General features: G+C 46.3%; 1 protein-coding gene across 3 annotated transcripts in view; it reads right to left on the bottom strand.

Moving 5' to 3' along the window:
- Window positions 1-20,672, bottom strand: part of Cacna1b (calcium channel, voltage-dependent, N type, alpha 1B subunit) — a gene marked incomplete at its 3' end in the record, with an annotated part of 168,180 nt that overhangs the window by 60,472 nt on the left and 87,036 nt on the right. Inside the window, 4 exon segments of one of the 3 annotated variants that reach the window (XM_013506726.1) lie at window positions 8,139-8,356; window positions 9,228-9,944; window positions 13,409-13,471; window positions 16,512-16,618. In XM_013506726.1, coding sequence (XP_013362180.1) covers window positions 8,139-8,356; window positions 9,228-9,944; window positions 13,409-13,471; window positions 16,512-16,618 — 1,105 coding nt within the window. 3 annotated transcript variants of the gene reach the window in all.

Raw genomic sequence — 20,672 nt, 5'->3', positions numbered from 1 at the left:
AGAAGAAGAAGAAGAAGAAGGAGAAGAAGAAAGTAAGGATGAAAACTACTTAGCTAACAGAAATACTACACACACCTGTAAATCAGAGGAAAACTAATACAACTTTCCACCATGAAATGAATATAATTATAAAAGCAATTGTTACTAAGAAAGAATCCTACAAATTAGACTTGAATGCTCAAAATAAAGATGGGTGGACAATTGAGAGATGTGTGCAGATCAAATTCAGACAACAACTGCAGATAAGGACAAAACTGTCTCAGAAATAAAATGAAATAGACAAAATGATTTCATAAAGCTCAAGGGGTCCAACAAAGAACAACTATGAAGTCTAATATGGGGTAAAGAAGACAGGAGTGAAATGAGCCAAAGGGGAAAGTGTGAAAGAAGGACTGAAATTTAAAAACAATTAGGCTGTGTAGAAGACAGGCAGAATAAATCCAACACGTATAAAACTGGAATATCTGATATATAAAAATGAAAACAATAACCCCAGAAATTTTTCCTGACATTAAATAATACCTACCATCAATTAAATTTTGACAAAATGCCAAAGTAATTCAATGGGAAGAGGACATTCTGCTTTAACAGACCATAATGAACATCTGTAAATACAACCCTAAATAAATATTTACCCAAGACTCCAGCTTTTGGAAAGACATAGAGTCATTCTACCCCATTCATCCCACTAGATACAACCAACGACATCTGACCCTTGGACATCATCTATATGGTAAATGTAAGATCTCAAAAGATAAAATGCACAGGCAGATTGGCTGGGGAACCATGGGACCCAAGGAATGACAGACACCTTTGTCTTCTGGTTTTCTTTTATGCCTCACATACCCCAGACCTGTGCTAGAGAAGCCAACAACTCACAATACCAACAGGTATAGATTTTTAAAGTGCCAACAAAATGCAGCTCCTCCTTGTGAAGGGACAGGTAGGGGGCCACTTAGCAGGATGGAGATGTTAGAGGCACTCACCACTGTACAACAGCCAAATTCTACAGCAAAGCTGCAGCCCTGAGGAGGGGCTCTAGACTCCTGACCCTCACCACCTACTCCGAGGCAAACCTAAGCCACAGCCTGCGGTAGGACCAGAGAGAGCCTCTCATCCACTCTGTGGTAACAAGATCCACAGCCCATACAACGCCAGTAAAGACCACATGGGAGCCTGGACTTTGAGCCTCACCGACAGGGGGGCAATCCTTCCCTACCAGCCATAGTAAGTCCCAGTGGAAAGCCCGGACTTCTATGAAGCAGAGGTAATGGGGCCAATCCTATGTGTCAGTGGCAGCCATGTGGGCAGTAGTGACATGGTCTCTTACCTCTCCCAGCCAGACTGCATACGGGAGGCCTTGTGGGGAAGTAGGCCTCCCGCCCTTGTCCAGCAGGATGAGGAGCACCCTCTAACTGAGTATAATAGAGGTCAAGTAAAGAAGCAGAGTGGTAACATAGCAGACAGCTAAAACAGAAGATCTCTACCCCAGCAGAGTGGTAACATAGCAGAGAGCTAAAACAGAAGATCTCAATATTATAAAATCAAAATATCTCGATTTCAATCAAAAACCACTTATCCTACCAAGAACCAGGAAATCAGCCTGAATGGGAGAAGATGAACAGTATGTATCAGGGTGATACTGAGATCAGAATTACTGACAATGGTGCTAAAAGCACCATCATAAAAATGCTCAACAGGCAACTGAAAACACACTTCAAATAAATAAAACAGACAATCTCAGCAAGGAAACAGAAGTTAACAAAAAGTTTACAACTGAAAAATACAATAACTAAAAATAAAAACTCAGTAGATGGGCTTAACCAAAGAATGGAGAGACAGAGGAAGAGTCAGTGAACTGAAAAACAAAAATTACCCAATCTGAACAACAAAGAAAACAGACTGAGGGGGAAAAGGTCAATGTGCTCAGAAGCCTTTGGGAGTATAACAAAAGATCTAACATCCACATCATCAGAGGCCTGGAATGAAAAAGAAAAGGGGCAGAGCCAGAGAAGTATTTATTCAAAGAAATAATGGATGAAATAGTTCCAAATCTATCAAAAGACATTAACCTACAGATTCAAGAAGTTGAGTGAACCCCAAACAGGATAAACTTGAAGAAAACCATGCCAAAATACATTGTACTCACACTTCTGAAATACAAAGACAAAGAAAACAACCTTGAAAGCAGCGAGAGAAACATCTTACCTATAGGAAGAAAACAATTCGAATGACAGTGGATTTCTCATCAGAAACCATGGAGCTCAGAAGGAAGAGGCACACGTTTTTTTCAAGTGCTGAAAAAAAAAGAACTGTCAACCTAGAATTCTATACCCTTTCCAAAGAAATACCCTTCGGGAAGGTAGGGAAATCAAGACATTTTCCGATGAAGGAAAACTATTATGACCTATCCCCTGCAGACCTAAACTAGAAGAATGGCTAAGGAAAGTCCTCAAAATGGAAAATAAATAGTGAAGAAAGAAATGTTGAAATAGCAGAAAGGAAGAAAGAATAACAGAAAAAAAAATGACTAGCCATAACACATTTTCCTTCACTCTTGAGTTTTCTAAATTATGTTTGACAGTTAAATTAAAAGTCACAACACAATCTGATGTGATTCTAAAAGTATGTAAAGGAAATCCAACTATAATATTATATATTGGGGAAGAAAAAGAAATATACAGAGGTAAAGTTTTTATACCACACTCAAACTCACAAAATGATGACATCAATAAACTGGGTAAGTTATACAAATATAACAGTTAGAGCAACCACCAAAGAATCTATATAAGAGATATACTCAAAAATACTACAGATAAATCAAATTAAATTCTAAAATGTGTTCCAGTAATGCCCAAAAAGGAAGGAAAAAGAAACCAGAGAAAAAACAAAACAAACAGAAAATTAAAAGCAGAACGACAAACTTAAGCCCTAATCTATCAATAATTACATTATCTAAATATGCCAAGTAAAAGAGCTGTCAAGTGTATTAAAAACACGACCTCACTACATGCTACTGTCAAGAAACACACTTCAAATATAACTACACAGCTAAGTGTAAAATAAACAATAAAAAAGACACATCATGCAAATATTAATCAAAAGAAAGCAAGAGTAAATATATTCATAGAAGGTAAAGTAGACTTTAGAACAAAGAAAATTACCAGATCCAGAGAAGAACATCACACAATGACAAAAGGCCCACTCCACCAAGACTAAGAAACCCAAAATGTGTATGTACCCAACAACAGGACTGAAAATACAAGAAGCAACACCTCATAGACTGAAAGAAGAAGCAGACAATTCTACATTTAGATCTGGCAACTTCAACAGCTCTCTCCACAACTGACAGACCTAGACAGGAAACACTACAGATTCAGAAGAACTCAGCAACACCATCAAGCAACAGAACCTAACTGGCATTTACGAAATGCTCCTCCCCCAAAACACAGCACTGTCCTCCAACATTTACATGTTGGTCCCAAGATAAACCACAACAAATTTGTTAAAAACAATAATAATACAGATTATGGTTGCTGACCATAAAGTGATCAAACTAGAAGTCAATAATAGAAGGACAACAGGAAAAATGTCCAAACACTGTACTAGGAAACTAAATTACATGTGTCCAAGTAATCCAAGAGTCAAGAGAAAGCCTCAGGGACATTTAAAAAACAAAACAGTTGGTGATACAGCTCAACGGCACAGTGCCTGCCTAGCAAGCATGAGGTCATGAGTTTGATTCCTGGTACCACAAAAGTAATAATAACAAAAAATAAAAACAAAACTGAAAACACATAAAATATATCATGTGATCACCCAGTATGAGCAGAGCACTGCCAATAGCACTAGATGTTTACACTGTAAAAGAGGAAAAGACACAAATCAATAAGCTCCTACTCAAGAAAGGAGCAAAGTAAGCATAAAGCAAAATAAGAAGAAAATTACAGAGTAAAATTAAATGGAAATGAAAACAAAAATAATACAGAAAAATCAATGAAACAAGAATCCAGTTCTTCACGAATATCAATAAAATTAATGGACTCCTAGCAAGACTGACAAAGAAAAAAGAGAAGATAACGAATTAACCTTAGCAAGAATGAGAAAAGGGTTATCACTACATAAGATGCAGACACCAAAAGGGCAGTAAGGAAATTTAACACATAACCACAGCACATACAATGCTACAGCAATGCAATGCACTGCAATGCAATGCACTGGTTCTTCAGAAAGCACAAACTACGACAGCTCAACCAATATAAAATAGACAGCACAGCCTTATAACTACAAAGGAAGCTGAATGGTTTAATTTAAAAATTCCAAAAAAGAAAAGTTTCTTTGGTAAATTCTAACAAATACCTAAGAAAAAAGTAATACCAGTTCAACACAAGCTACTTTTTGAAAAGAGAAGAGAGAACAATGTTATTAAATTCAAAACACTGCACAGATCCAGTACTCCTCTGATTCTCAAGTCAGACAAGGACAGTACAAAAAAAGAAACTACAGGCCAATATCCCTCATGAATTTTGGGTAGAACCCCTTAACAAAGTATAATAAACAGACTTGGACAACATATAGAAATAATTATGCACAATAACTGATAGGGTTTATATCAAAAATGCAAGGTCAGTTTAATATCTGAAAATCAACCAGTATAAACAACCATATTAACAGACAAAAAACTACATGATTATATCAAATGATGCAGAAAATCATTCAATAAACTCTAACCACTAATGTTAAAAACTCTTAATTAACAAAAACTCATTTTTTTTTTTATTAAATAGACTTAGAAAAACTTGAGCAATCTACAAAGACATGCCTCAGGCAAATATAAGCCAAAACCACATCATTTATTTAAAAATTTTACTAAGATGAAGATACCAAATGTTCAGGATCTATAGGATACAATTAAATTAGTGATCAAAGGAAAATCCATATCCTTAAATAATCATGTAATAAAAAGTAAAGAATGAAATAAAATATCTAACTCAAGAGGCTATAAAAAGGGGCCAGGTATAGAGGTACATGCTTATAATCCAAGCACTCGGGAAGCTGAGGCAGGATTGCTGTGAGTTTGAGGCCAGCGCAGGCTACAAAGTGAGTTCAAGGCCAGTTTGAACTGCATAGCAAAACCCTGTCTCAAAAAAAAAAAAAAAAAAAAAAAAAAGAAGAAGAAGAAGAAGTTATAAAAGGAACAACAAAGTAAAATAAGTAGAAAGGAAATAATAAAGACAAAATGACAGAAAGTTATGATTTTAAAAACAAACTATAGTAGAATCAGGTACATGTTTTTCAAAAGTTCAATAGTTTCAGCAGAGGAAGTATCCAAAGCAATCACTCATTAGTAGCTATTTTAACTGGTGATCAGGAAAAAATATTACTCATTTTATGTCCTAATATGATAGTCAGTGGCTTTTCAATGTTCAACTGTGCTTTTAGTTACATTTTAGGAAATTGGGGATTTCGAATTGACATGTAATACATTATAATTTATTGACATTTTAAGTAACAGGAAAGGGTTAGGGTGTAGCTCAGTGGTAGACCTCTTGCCTAATGTGTGAGGCCTCGGGATTCAATTCTCAGTATAAATGGAATGAATGGAATATGAAATGAAACAAAATTTATAGAAAATGGGATTTTATTCAAAATATCTGATTTTCAGGAATGGAACAGTGAAGTTGAGCAAAAGCATGGTATTTTAAACCTTATGTGGTTTAAACATAGTATGAAGAAGCGATAGAACATATCTCACTCAAAGCATCAATCCAAGTACCTTATATAAAATACTAAGCAGAATCCAAGAGTATATTAAAAATAAATATAATAACCAAATGAGATTAATCTAAGATTAGAAAGATAGTTCCACATTAGGGAATTCATTGCTGTATATCTCCATATTTAAGGGAAAATATAGGATCTCTACGGATATGAAAAGACCAACAAAATTCAATACCTCTGCTAGATAAAAACACATACTGCAATAGGAATTAAGGGTTACCATACCACAACACACAGTCCTACAGGCCCCACACCAGAATCCATAATTTAGTACAGGCAGAAACGAAGTAGTGGCACCCATTTACTCATCAACACAACCAAACAGTAACAGGAAGCCTAAGACTTGGAAAGGAAGAGTTAGAGCTCTATTTATTAAAAATAGACTTAGAAGTAACAATAGAGAATCGACACTAAAACTAATAAGCAATTTCAGGACTCAAAAAAGCAGAAGGATATATAATTAACATGCAAAAATCAACAGCCTAGATTCTTGCTTCTAGCAGAAGTAACAGTAGTCATCCCCAGTCCCCAAAAGCAGCAATCAAAACCATCAGACATTCAGAGAATAAAAAGCCAAGTCACAGACTGGGATAAAACACTTATAAAACAGATGCCAAGTAAAGATTTATATCCAGCATATACAAAGCATTCTTCAAATTCAGTAATTATAAAACATACAATCCAATTTAAAAAGTGGGCAAAGAATAGGAACTTCATCAAAGAAGAGACACAGATGATAACTAAGCATAGTAAAAGATGCCCAGTATCATATGTCCTTAGGAAATTACAAATTAAAACAAGATACTACTATACACTTAAATAGAATGACTAAAATCCAAATCACTGATAACACCAAATACTGGCAAGGATGTGGAGCATCAAGACTTCTCACTCACTGCTGGGGGAAATGCAAATGATACACTCATTTTGGAAGACAATTTGGTAGTTCCTTCAAAAATAAACATCGTGTTAGCATACAACTCAACCAACAAGCTCTTGGGTATTTACCCAATGAGTTAAAAATGTATGTTCACACATGAATCCCTAGAGCAGTTTTGTGCATAATTACCAAAAAAAGAAGTAAGCATGATGTCCTTCAGTAAGTAAATGGATAAACAAACTGTGGTATACCCAGACAATGGAATTTACTTCAGTGCTAAAAAGAAATGAGCTATCAAGCTACACAATGAAATGCAGGAACCTTAAGCGCATACTGCTAAGTGCAAAAAGACAGCTTGAAAGGGCTGCACACTGTATGACTGTGTAACATGCTGGAAAAGGCAATACTCTCAGCAAAGTATATTAGTGACGGCCAGCAGGGATGGACTGCAAGGTATACTCAGGGTGGACAGCAGCTATATCCGGGCTCCTGTGGACAAAAACCAGGTGGGAATCCTGGGCTTATCCTTAAGCTAATCCAGAGGGAATCAGATGGAGTCTGAGAAGACAAAAACTAACTTGCACTCATGAGCAGTGAAGCAAGCAAATGACTATGACCAGTTTTCTTCCGAGGAACCTAAGACCAAGGGCAGGCTAAGCAGCTAAACTCCACCACCTTCAACTGTTTTACCTAGGATCATGTACTGGGCTACAGTTTCTGGTGAGTGGCCAAAGCAAAAGGACCAGGCATCCGCATGTAGCTGCAACTGCAAATGTGGGCATGCATGCAGGGTACCTGTGCAAGCTCACTTGTCTACTCAACAGCTATACACTGGCCTTTGTTTGGTCTTTCCCCTGTGCCCTCAGAATGTTTTGTCCTTGGTGCTCATGAGATGTCCATGTACCTTCTTCACTGCAGGAGGAGCCTGGATTTGTTACCTGCAGGTTTCTCCCTACTAGACTGGCTGGTTCACCCATGCCCTAAGTGCCTGCTCAGCTGGGGTCTTGGTACACGAGAGCTGGAGAGGAAGAAAGGGCAGTCTAGGCAAAGACCTGGGGCAGCCTCCAAGAAATGCCTTGGAGGCACGTATCTAGGTAGGATAACTTCCTCCTCACCCATCAGCTCTTAGCCCCAATTAAGCAGCCACAGTCAACTACAAAGGGTCGAGACCATTTTGTGGCCTGTCTTTCTGACAATACTTCCCTCTTCTGTGTTCTAGCACTCTAATGCAGTACCTGGCAACTCACAAACATTTTGGAAGGGAAGAGAAAGAAGCTTAACCTTCAGTTGCCTCTAGGTCACTAAAAAGTCAGGTGATATCAAGGGACGATGTTGACAGCAAAGGACTTTCTCTCCAACTAAGAGAACAATTGAAAGAGGCAAGCTGGCTCCACAGCAGCCACCAGGGAGCAAGAGGGAAGGGTAGATGGATCTGCACAAAGTGACCCTTGCCCATCTGGCATACAGAGATACTCACTAGGAACGGCTGTGGTCTCCCCAGCAGGGCCTGTGAGTGTCACTGGAGGATGCACGGTGGTGCTTGGGTCTGAGGGTTGACCACCCATCCGAGTGACATTCCGCTGATTGTCTGCATCCTCTGGTTGTTCCTCCACCTTCTGGAGACAGGTACTGGGAAGTGTGTGCACAGTGCCCACACCCATCAGTCCACCAGCCTCCAAGTCACAGTGAGTTTCCCTGCAACCGAGAACACACATCTGAGCTTGATGCAATCTCAAACTCCTATTCAGTCTGCAACACCTAGTTCCTTATACTGCACCCAGGATAAGTAAATCCTACCCCTTCCTCTGCTGTTCTGTCTTTGTATGGTTCCTATCACCCTGTACACTTGTCTTTAGGTCCATGTATGGGGCTGACACCACCATACATATACACACACACAGACATAGAGACGGAGATCTACAGAACAAAACTGCTCACAGAGTAGAGCAGGATGCTTCCTTGGGCCACTCCACCAAGTGTCCCATGAGGCCAAAGGCCCAGATCAAAACTTTGCACACAAAGGCAGGGCCTCGGCTGGCTGGTCTTGAGCTGTGGCCTCCAGTCATGCTTGTCCTGGTTGGTGTGTGGCCCATCAGCAGCAAGCAGAGGGACGCTGGCCTCAGGCCCCAGGCTCCCTTTCCCAGGCCTCCTGTAGCATCAGAGCCACACAGCCTGGCCCTTCCGGCTGTACTGCCCTGTGCTGCAGCCCCTCCATCTTCCCTCAGAGTCTCTGGCCCCACCCTCTTCCACAGTGCCAGGCCACTCTGCTCCTCCTGGTCAATGCATCCTGAACACAACCACTCTCTCCTGAGCCCTCTGTTCCTTGGGGTGGCTTAAAATGATGTCTGACACTCGCTGAGCACACTCTGTGCCAACTAGCTTTGAGCATTTTGCCCAGAGAAAGGGGCCGACAGTGGCAATAAGGGCTGCCTGGCCTGGTCACTGTGTCCCATCAGCCAGGACACTGGGGCATCATCCGGGCCAATCGTTCTCCCTCCCTGACACAAATGGGAGCCTGATTTCTGGTCACTGCCCATCACCAGCCCCACTCCAGGCCCTTACATACTTGGGCTGGTGGTTCCGGATCTCCTTGTCCCCTTCCAGGGCCTCGCTGTCCTTCTCCACCGCCTCCTGTGAGGGGGGTGCCCTGTGGCGAGTGCGGTGCCGACGCCCAGGCTCCTCACTGCTTTCCACCTCCTTGGAGCCCGTGCGGGGCCCCCTGTGCCGCGCTCGCCGCTCACCCTTGGCCACAGTACCATCCTTGTCCTTGCCAGGGTCAGGCCCATGCCGGTGAACGCGGTGGTGGCGCCTGCCACCCTCAGGACACCGGCCACGCTCTCCCCGGGCCTCTTGGCTGCCCGCAGCCTCCTTGCTGCGGCTATGACGTTGACGTGCACGCTCCTCGCGGGACCCAGGCTCCGTGCCATCTGCTCGGTCCCGGTCTTGCTCGGTGGCCGAGGGCAGCACAGCCGGGGCCTTGTCTGTGTCCCGGTGCCGGTGGTGCCGTCGCAGTGCATCTGTAGCCTCTGTGGTCTCTGTGCCTTCTGGTCGGGCTTTGCTCCCCGAGGGACCCCGCGGTCCGTCTCGGCCAGGCTCCACCACTAGTGGCCGGTCCAGGTGTGTCTTCATGTCAGGCCGCAAGTGGCGTGAGGTGGCATAGCGCAGCCGCTCCTCAGGGTCCATTTCGCTGTACAGCGCCTCACAGCTGGCTCGCAGATTTTGCAGCCGCAGCTGGCTGGCCCTCTGCTCCCACACCGAGCGCGCCCGGGCTGAGCTCTGCTGCCTGCTGCGGGGAGACTGGCAATGAGTGTCACTGCCCAGCCGCGCTGCTGCGCAGGGAAGCCAGAGATGGACACACAGCGATGGAGGGATGGTGAGGGGCGCGGGGAGAACGGGAAGAGGGGCAGGCAGCGGGGGCCCTCAAGACCCCTGGCAGAGTGATGCCGCCAGGTGGGTAAGACCGGAAACCTGAATTCAGCCCAACCTCCCTCAGGTATCCCACAGGACCACACAGAGGGACAGCATCAGGCAGGGGAGGGTGAGCTCAAGGCCACTCCTGAATAGGTGGGCAGCAGTCCCAAGTCCCAGGAGTGCAGAGACGGGTCAGTTGGCACCAGCAGGAGTTGGCAGAGGCTCCCAGAAGGTGGTCAGCTAGCCAGGAAGGCCCAAAGGGGAGAAGACAAGGGGGAGGCACTGGGAAGACAGAGTGCTCCCTGGAAGCCTCCCTGGGGAGCTGGTGCTGCCCAGTACTAGAGCAGAACTGCCTGAGAGGGGCAGGCAGGTGGCTACTTCCCCAGAAGCTGTCCCCACCCCACTTCCCAGAGGAGAGCTGCAGGCCACGAGATCAGGGACACAGGAGGGGGTTGGCACCATACTAACCACATGCAGTCTAGGGACTCTCAGCTACACTTTGAAGTGGTCAGCCCTGACTGGGAAGTCACTTGACTCAATGACCAGGCGCTCAGAGGCCAGGACTGGGGCTTGTGACAACCCTTCATGTGTTTATCAACGCTCTCCTCTCCTCTCCACAGGAGACCCCTCCCTCTAACAAAAACAGAGCCAGATAAGACAGATCCTTGGGGGCCTCCAGCAACAGGAGTGGCCAGTGGTCCAGGCCTTCACTACACAGGATACCTCCGAGGCCTGGTCCAGTGTCCAGCCTCACTGGTCTAGGGCCTCTCCTGTTCCTATATCATAAAGAGGGCTCCACAGCACAGGGTGTGTGGAAAGTTCTGGGCCCTTTGCTGAATAAGGCACACTGACACCACTGACACCAGGCAGAAACCTCATTTGAGGCCAGAGCCTCGGCCTCAGCCTCTGGAGTCTTCTGGACAGCCAAGGCGGTGGCACCACTAACAATGACAGCAGCAGCATCAGTGCCCTGGGCTTCATGCCTGCTTTACCCAGCCTTTGCAACCACCTCAAGGACAGATGCCACTCTTGTGCTGGCTGAGCTAGAAAGGATGTGACCTCCTCAGGGTCCACAGTGAGTCACTGACGGAGCTAGGATTAAAACACATGCTAGGTGGATGTGAAGAAATATCTAGAGAAACGCCAGGCCTCAGCCAGATCCCAGCTGCCTGGAAAGCACAGCTGCAGCTGCACTCGTGGAGCCCAGCCTATAAGGCCACCTATAAGGACTGTCAGTCATGCGTATGAGAGGCCCTGTCCTTGCCATCACCCTATTCAGGGTGGGTGGAGAGTAAACCTTGTCCCTTCTCCAGTGTGGGAGCCACTTCCATGACAGCACTTGCAAGAGTGAAGACAGTATTTGTATCTCTCCCGAGAGCTGGGGTGGTATAGGCAGGGCAAGAGTAAAGGCTCGGTCCAGGCCAGCCACCTGCCCACCCCCAGCACTGAAGCTGCATTTCCCTTACTCCCTAGGATGCCCTGCAAAGACCCACAGGGTCTTTCCACCTCCACTGGGCCCATCTCTCAGCAATGCTGGACAGTATAAGATGCAACAGAGCCAGGACAGGTATGCCCCAGGTGTGCCAGCTTAGTGAGGTTGCTGCCTCCAGCCTCAATCCACTCCAGCAGTCCAAGCTGGACCTAACTCTTAAAACCCTGGTCAGCAAGGAAGAAGCCACAGCCCAGGGCCAGCACCACAGTCCTGTCACAAACGATAGTGAAAACAATGGGGAACACACAGAAGCTGAAGGTCAGACCAAATGGCTCTGCCCTCAATCGCTTCCTCAGGTGGGCTCTCTCCTGCCTGGGAATCACCTTAAGTACAGCCCAAGATGCCAGACCACCTGGTGGCTAAGGGAACCATGGGGCTGGTAGGGTCCTCTCATGACTACCAGGCAGTGCAGGACACTGACCAATTAGGTAAAGGCCACCTGCCCACCGATCCCATTCCTTGGGGTTCCCCTGCCATGCATCTGCCCCAGCCCACTGCATCACTGGGTTCTCTCACAGATCCCAAGTCTGAATCTTCACGGTGAGGTTTCCCTCCTTGGAGGATCTGAGTCATCCTCCCCTGCCCTAGTTGCTATCTCTAGCCTTGCTTTGTCTGGTACACAAACCCCACTAACCTCTGCTCAGTGTGGGCAGCACAAGTCTCTCACTCTATTCTTTTCCACCAAGGTCACAAGCAGTGCAAGAACCTGAGAATGAGTTGAGCCACTCTCCAGCCTCCAGTGCAGTATGGCTGGCAACTCCAATCTAGGCAGTTCCTCCTTAAAAGGGGCTCATTAAGGAATCACAGAGAGAAGTTCCTCCTGTGATGCCCTCACCCAGCATGGAGGTATAACCTAGCTGTACCAGGGAGGACAGCTCACCACACCAAATCAGGCACTGTGGGCAACTGCAGAAAGGAGTCTTGAGTGTCTCCAGGCTGAGACAGCTGCTACCCATAACTGCTGATGTATGAGGCAGTCCTGGTAGAAAATGTCCATGCCTAAATCCACATCTTGTTCATTACATGGATCCACCATGCTGGCCTACCCCATGAGACATCAGGGTCCCAGTAGCCAGCAGCAGCCAGTGCTTATAGGAAGACTGAGCCTAGCACTATGCTGGCTGCCAAGGAGGCACACAGGGCAGGGATGGTGTAATCCTCACCACCATCAAGATGCAGGAAGGGCACCTGGCTACTCCATTCAGATGTCCCAATTGCAACTGACTATTTCAGGGACTGTCACTGGCCAAGTCTAGCCTCTCACAGGGAAACCCCAGAGGGCAAGCCATCCAGAAGCATCCTGCAAGAGAAGCTGCCCAGGGAGAGGTCAGCCTATTATGCTGGTTTCACCTCCAGAAGGGCCAGACCCACGATTCCTCTGGCTCCACCTGACCCACGTACCATGAGCTCCACAGTGAGCTCTACTTACACTAGAACAGACTTTCCCAAGAAGCACTGATACATTCCCTCCAAGCAGAAGTTGGGGGGAACTGTGAATACCCCTGTGAGCTCCCAAGAACTCTCTCTGCCATCGCTGCACAGGCCCTGGCCTCACTGAGCCCGTAGCATCAAAGAACCAGATGATCTGAAGACACCAGAGTAATCGCACACAGACTGACAGCAGACAAAGAGGCAGAGACTAGGAGGAAGAGGAGGAAGGGTAGAGCTCAGAGAGGGCGTGTTGGGGGTGTGCCCACTAGTCCCAGCCAGTGTCCAAAGGTGGGCCTGGAGCTGCCCAGGAAGCAAATGGCTGAGATGGGAAAGCAAAGTCAGGAGCGGAGGGCAGGTGTGTGCATGTACTAATCATGGAGCCACGGATGGAATATCGTAGCAGAGCGACTCACGGTGAATTTACGCTGGAGACAGATGAGCTGCGAGATACAGTACCTCGAGTTTGCTTTACAAAGCTGCACATGCAAGAAACAAAACACAAACAGAAGTGAGAAAACTGAGAGAGAGTTCTGAGAGACACTAGCACTACTCATGCCCAGTGAGTGCAGGCACGGGCAGTGGTGCACCTCTGGGCAAGAGGCGAGAGAAGTGGCATCAGATGGGCAGAAACCTCAGGGTAAGACAGAAGTTGAGAACCAATTCCATGTGTGCAGAAAAGAAACTAAAGTGAATATGGCAAACCCTGAATGGCTGGAAGACAAGAAGCAGTTATATGAGGCCATGGGTCAATGGTGACTCAGGCCATGCTGCTCCAAGAATGGCACTGGGTTTGACCAGAGCCACTTCTACAACCCAAACAGCCCTCCTCTCCGCTTCAGGGCTTGGGTAGGCTCACCAGGTGGGCTCCTGGCCTTCAAGATGAGCAGCCGGGCAAGTGCAGGAGGCAACAGCGTCCTCCCCTGTGTATGATCAGCCCATCTGCCTCCCACGAGCATCTGGTCCCCACTCCACTCCAGCCCCTCAGCCCTCAGGCTCAAATACAGCTGCTTCTAGTTCACCATGACCCCTCCAGGGGCAAATAAGATCACTTACTAACCCATCTTCCACTTGGCTATGATAGCCATTTCCCAGTGACCGTGTAGAAGCTTTTCCAACAAGAAAAAACCAGAAGTCTCTCTACAGCCATTACCTTTCACACTGGCTTCCCAGGAGCGGGGGATCCTTCCTAGGGTCAAAACCTCTACACAAATGTAAGGAGCACAGAACAGACCACCTATCCAAAGGACTAGTGAGACAGAATATGTTTTAGAGAGTTGAGTGTGTTGGGAACATTAGAGTGTGTGAGATTGTATATGACTGTGTGTGAGATGAGTGAGGTTATGAGGGTATTAGATGGTGTATGAGTACGTGTGCTAGTGTATAGAAGCCCAGTGGGGACCCAGGTACTACCACAGAGAGAACCAGGAGGAGGACATCAAGCCCCAAATCCCTCACCCTCACAGGAGTGTGAAATGGTTGCCCCCAGGGCCACCAATGCAGGCCTGACCATCCTCCTTTCTCCGGGAGTTTGTATGGCTCATCACCTGACCCACGCACTGAAGGCGTCTTGACACCTCAGGTGCCAGCCTCACCACATCCCAGCAGAGCACAAACCACACACATGGCTTTGGGAAGCAGGGCCAGGATGAGGGGCCCTCAGGGGCTGTGCTCTCTCCCCAGCTCAGTCTGCAGAAATGAACACAGACATCTTGACCCTCAGCAGTCTCAACATGACAGGCAAGAAACAGCAGCAGCTGCAGCCTCACACCAGCACCCACACGCAGCAGGACAACCCTCTCCCAGCTGGGGCTTCCCCTGCACCCCAGACCACCTGTGGTGTCAGGGTGCTGACTACATGCCATGCGAGCAGCATCACAGAGCTGGGCCTGCAGGATCTACAGCTAGCCCCACAGGCTGAATGTTGGGCTGTGACCTGGCTCTGGAGTGGACACAGCACTCGGCTTGGTGAGGTAGAACACCAAGGATGCCCAGGACAAGAGCACTTTTCCCATCCAGAAACCACTGTGGTGCACAGGCCAACAGCTGGTATCATGTGCCCAGTGCCCAGGGTGCTCCATGCCTGCACCCGGTGTCTCCAACAGGGCCAAAGGTGATGAAGACAGCATCTAGACTTCCTTTTTGGTGGCATTATGCGTGCTTCAGGGCTGTGGCAAGGGCCCTGGCACTCTCTTCTCCAGGGTCATGGCCTGGATGGGAGTGAATGGGATTCTCATTCTTCCGGAACTGGTCACCCTGAAGGGGCCCAGGGCAAGCATTCACTCCAGGAACATGGAAAGGTGCTAAACAGAAATACCACAGGCCACAAGGGCCACGAGCTGAACAAGTCAAACACCTGCTTGCCATCTCTCCCCCATAGATCCCACTAGTGTTTAGAACTCACATGGAGGGGCACAAGGGGCAATGCTGCTGGGCCACAGGAACCTCAGGACCAAGGAACTGCCTTAAATTGACCAAATAGCTAAATAACTGAGTTGGCCAGATGAGGAAAAAACAGAACAATACAACTGATCACAGAGCCTCTCCACAGCCAGGCTACCATGTCCACAGCTTGCCTGGCTCCCTGCAAGGGCCCCTAAGGGCTGTATCCTTTTCCCACTGAATCTTCCCATAGACAGGGCTTTTGCATGGCTCAGAGAGCAGTTCTCTGCAAATGCCACCTCCACGGTAACTTCAGGGCAGGAACAAGGCCACCAGAGTGCACACACACTCATATGCACACTAGCAGCTTCACACAGACACACATTTACATGTTCATGACCAAGCAACTCACACACACTCACATCCAGCATGCTCATCCATGTGCTAACACACTGCTCAGCAGTGCAGACAGAGTGAGTCCCAGGGGTAAGTACCTCTGCTCTGCTGTTACCCTATGACCAAGCTTAGCCAGCTTTCCTGCGTCCCTCCTCAGAGCTGCCTTCCCCCAGCCCACTGCTGCCTTTGGCTCAAACTCTAAAGTCCACAACCCGCCTAATGAGGTGACCAACTTCCTTCAGGATCTGTCCCTAGCCCCACATTTACCCTTCTCTCTCAGAAGCTCCTTGACTTCTGGTCCAAGGCCAAACATTCTCAGGGACATGTCTGGAAGCTCCATCAAGTCTCTTGGGCTGCTGAAGCAGAACCCCTTGGCTTGCCAAATATCTTTCTGAAAAACTATACATAAGAGCAACATGCTGACTCCTCACCCCTGACTGACTCTCAACCTCTGTCTGGAGAGGGCCCTGGAGCATCCAACACCATCCAGTTAGCCAGTATTACAGCACAACCAATCCCACCTTGAATGTAAGGACATCCTGCCCATGCTCAGCCAGGGAGGAAGCTGCAGTGCTTTTTCCCTGTGCTTTCTCCCCCGCCCTGGGGAAGACTGTGTCCTTACAAGTCCTGGTCAAGGCAAGGAGAGCTCTGAGGAAGTCTCTGGAAGGGGGTCCTGGTGTGGCTCAGCCATGGACTCTGCTACTGCCCATGCCACCCACAATCTGCTTCTAGGAGCCTTACGCAGCAATGGAGATGTTGGCGGCAGACATGGGGCTGACTTCAGCCACTTCCTTGGCTTTTTGCAGAGCAAGCTTCTGATTGGCTGCTTCCTCCATTTCCTCTTCATCCTGTTTAAGTAATAGAAACAGTTGTCCCTTCACAATGTTATGACCATTCTCATACCATCAGCTCTTGCTCCTAGGGTCTCTTTGCCCCTCCTTCCCTCTGTACCATAGAGCCAGGCAGCCAGCTTCTGTGTGTATAAGGACCCCCTATGACCTACCACACTAACTCTCTCTAGTGCCTTTCAGGGCTCTGTCCTATGTCTGTGGCTCAAAAGCGATGGTTCCAAAGTTTGACCATTAACTGTAATGTCAACTTTACTGGATTAAGAAATGCTGAAGGGATTAGTAATGTGTACTTCAGGGTATGTCCATGTGGGTCATGGAGGTGTGACTTTGGGTATTAAATGTGGTTCCTGATACCTTCCTTTGGCAATGTGTCTCTGCTTTGCTTCTTGACCAAAATGAACTAAATATCTTTGCTCTGCCAGGCTTTGTACCATGCTTCTGCTGTGAAGCCAGCCAGCATGGACTGAATACCCTGAAACTGTCAGCCAAATTAAACCTCTCCTCTAAATTGTGGGTGTCAGTATTATTATTATGTCTCAGCAGTGAGGGAGCTAATACTGAAAATTGACACCAGAAAAGTGGGGTCATTGCTGTGACTATACCTGACTATGTTGTTGAGAAGTTTTTGTAACTGTGGCTATACCTGACTATGTTGTTCAGAAGTTTTGTAGGAATAATTTGAAAAAAGTCTAGATATGAGCTAGAGAATTTCTAGAATGCTGTAAGGAAAGCCTGATGGACAAGCTCAGAAGACCAGAATGTCAACAGGAATTTGAACAGTAAAAGCCAGGTTCAGGAGGTTTCAGTTGGGAACAAGACTTCATTTGCAATTGGACTAGAGACCACACATATTACACTCTGGCAAAAAACCAAAGCAAAACAAAAAACTCCAACTGTCTACATTTTACCCATATCCCAAGACTGCCAGAGACTGAGATAAAGGGCAGTAGACTAATTGATCTGATTAAAGAAATTTCAAAGCAGTCCAACATTCAGGCTGTAGTATGTACTACTGGCTGATTTTAGTCAGAATTATACTGAGAATCAGGGACAAAAAGCAAACCAAAAAAATTTGAAAAACTTAACATTTGGTGCAATAGGAACCACATGTAAAACTGAGATTAAAGGTAGTGTGGTTACCAAACAGCTTAGCATGATTAAAAAGAAATCAGATACTTTATATAGGCTCAATAAGAAAGATACCCTAAGGGCATCCCAGGAATCATCAAATGTGCAGAAGTGTAATAAACCATTCATTTGAGAAGAAAGTCCCTGTACCCCCTGCTGAAGAAGGGTCATCTAAGGAATTGGTTCCCTGGATTCATTTCACATGCTCAGCCATCCAGGCACTGCCTGCCCTAGTGGAAGATCTTGCCATTGTCCACATGATGATGATTTTACTGGCATACAGGATGCAGGAGCTGTGGAGTCAGACAGTCTTCCACCCAGATTTCAAAGGAAGGCCTGGGAGGCCAGGCAAGGTACTCCTGAGAGGTGGGGAATAAAGCAAAAGGTGCAGTAGAGACACCAGAAAGTCAGGAGCTAGCCCAAGAAAGAAGACATGTGGACTGCAACCCAGTTCTTTTCTCTCTGTTCCTCCTTTTGCAATAAGAATGTTTACCTTGGGCCACTAGATGTTAGAATTATGTAACTTTTTTTTTTTTTAAACAGAGGTTTGCAACTAAGAATGTGTCTTGAGCCTCAGAAAAAACTTGGACTTGGACTTGTGACAAATGTTGGCACTGCTGAGACTTTGAGGAGGGTATTACTGTATTTTTAATTACATGCAAAATAACTATAAAATGTTAGGTGGAATTATTGACTTATTACTGTGTTTATTTGAAGAGTAAGTACATTTTAAGGAGTACATTTTAAATTTTGAGTGTCAAGTTGAAAAAGGATGGATTGTAACCATGAATTATGATATGTCAGCTTGACTGGATGAAAATACCTGGCGGATTGACAAAGCACACTTCCGTGTACCTGTAGGTGGGTTATAGAAATGTAACCTTGAGTACTAACTATGGTTCCTGGGCCCTTCTTCTAAGGTGCTATTCCCTTTCTCCGCTTCTCCGCTGCAGTGAACAAAGCATCCTTGTCCACCACGCCTTTCCGCCATCTTTCTGCAACACCAGCCAACCACGGACTGAATCCCCTAAAATTATGAGGCAAATTAAACTTCTCCTCCTTTAATTTGTGGGTTTCATGTATCGTGTCTCAGCAACGAGAAGGCTGACTACTACACTGAAGTTCCTGCTTCAGATCTTCTCAACCATGCCATCTTCCAGTGTGCTCATAAGCAAGTGACCCATATCTGTGCTTGCACCCTGACCTCACCCCTGACCTCAGGCACCAAGCTATTACCCTGATGTTTCTACCTGTCTGTACCATGCAGTTCAGACTTAATGGTAAAATACAAATCTGGCCCTCTTTTCATCATACCTGCTTCCCCAGGAGCACTTGTCCCACTTGAATAATGCTGACTTCCATATAGAGTCAGGAGAGAGAGCTAGTACTGCCCAACACTGCCCCCGGGGATTTTACCAGGAGCACTCCAATGGGGCTACACACCGCCTTTGAGCTTTTCTCCTTGGACTCATCAGATCACACCTATCCAGCTGGCCCCAGCTATGGCTATGAAGTTCCACATGGCTCCCTGCCACCAGAGCTGGACATGTGCTTATGTGTGAACAGGAACCTCTGCCTCCTGCCTAAGAATGGACATCTGCACAGACTCTAACTCCAAGTCAGTAAGCATAACCAATATGCTGTGCTTTTGGGCTCTGGATCAACAGATCCAGGCTGAGTTCACAGCCCAAAAGGGGCTATCTGAGGAGCCAAAAAACTCTCAAGCCCAGGCCCACTGTTTCCCCTGGGACCTTGCATTTCTAACATCCCCCCACAAATATCCATGAATCTGCTCTTAGAGGCACAAGAATGGCAAAAATTAAACCCCCTGATAGCTGCCTGAAAATTTCTTTCATAAAGAAGAGAGCCTCAGGTTTCAGGCATAGCAAGAAGACAGAGGTAGTCTGCACAGAGCACTCTCAGCAAGATCCTTCTCAAAGACCTAGAATCACTCCTGGTTAACAGCCCTCTGGGGCATGGGCACCCTAATCATTTCAAGGATTATTCTGAAGTCTTCTAAAAGGTCTACAAACAATTCAATGTAAATTTATTCCCACCTCACAAAATAAAGAACGATATATTTGTGGAAATACAGTGGCACTTTGGTTCATGAATGCTTTTGTTAGCAAAAATTTGGTAAAATTTTTTGTTTGAAAACTCCCCATCAGGTGACAAACACAACCATGGTCATCTTTTCCACACAATCATGGACATGGTCATATCTTCCAAAACTGTAGAACACATTAAGTTTGTGAATTGAAATATCACTGTATAAAGGAAGGGAAAAGTCATGTCCTATACTCGGGGATTCTTGGCCAGCTGAAAAAATGCCCTGTGGTCAGACAGACTGGCCTCCATTAGTCCCACTTGCAAGGTGGGGAAACCCCTAAGTCAGACCCAATTACAGAGGGTATACACGTGTGGACAGGTCCTTGAGGACATTACCTCCACTACAGATCCTCATCCACAGGAGGATTTGAAAAGAGAGTGAGCTTTGGGACTCAAGCTCACCTCTGTCCTGAGATAGCGGATATCTGATCACCAGTGCTGCAAGGCACCTCAAGTTCATGCAGTCCCAGAAATCCTGACCTCCGTGGATACACAGATGTATGGGTTCCCCCAGCCAAGGCAGCCCAGCCAGGATCTAGACCACTCTGAGACAGCAAGACTAAGCCTTAGCCCCTGTTAATGACAGCAACAGGAAGCCCAATGGTACTGCAGAGTCACAGCACAGGCCTGAGACTACCCTGAGTAGATAGCTGCAGTGTCCAAGGCAATGAGGTGAGGACGACCAGGAAGGGGCCCATGTCAACAGAAGGAAAACCACAGAGGGTGACATGTCTAATCACATCCCCCACTGGGCTCTCGAAGGAGAGATGAATATTGAATGGCACCTGCTGGGCACTGCCTGGAGAAGAAGCCA

The sequence above is a fragment of the Chinchilla lanigera genome, unplaced genomic scaffold (genome assembly GCF_000276665.1).
Source record: "Chinchilla lanigera isolate Chin_1 unplaced genomic scaffold, ChiLan1.0 scaffold00112, whole genome shotgun sequence".
In the NCBI taxonomy this organism is placed as follows: Eukaryota; Metazoa; Chordata; class Mammalia; order Rodentia; family Chinchillidae; genus Chinchilla; species Chinchilla lanigera.
Note: the sequence above shows the minus strand (reverse complement) of the source record. Positions and strands in the feature narration are given on the sequence as shown.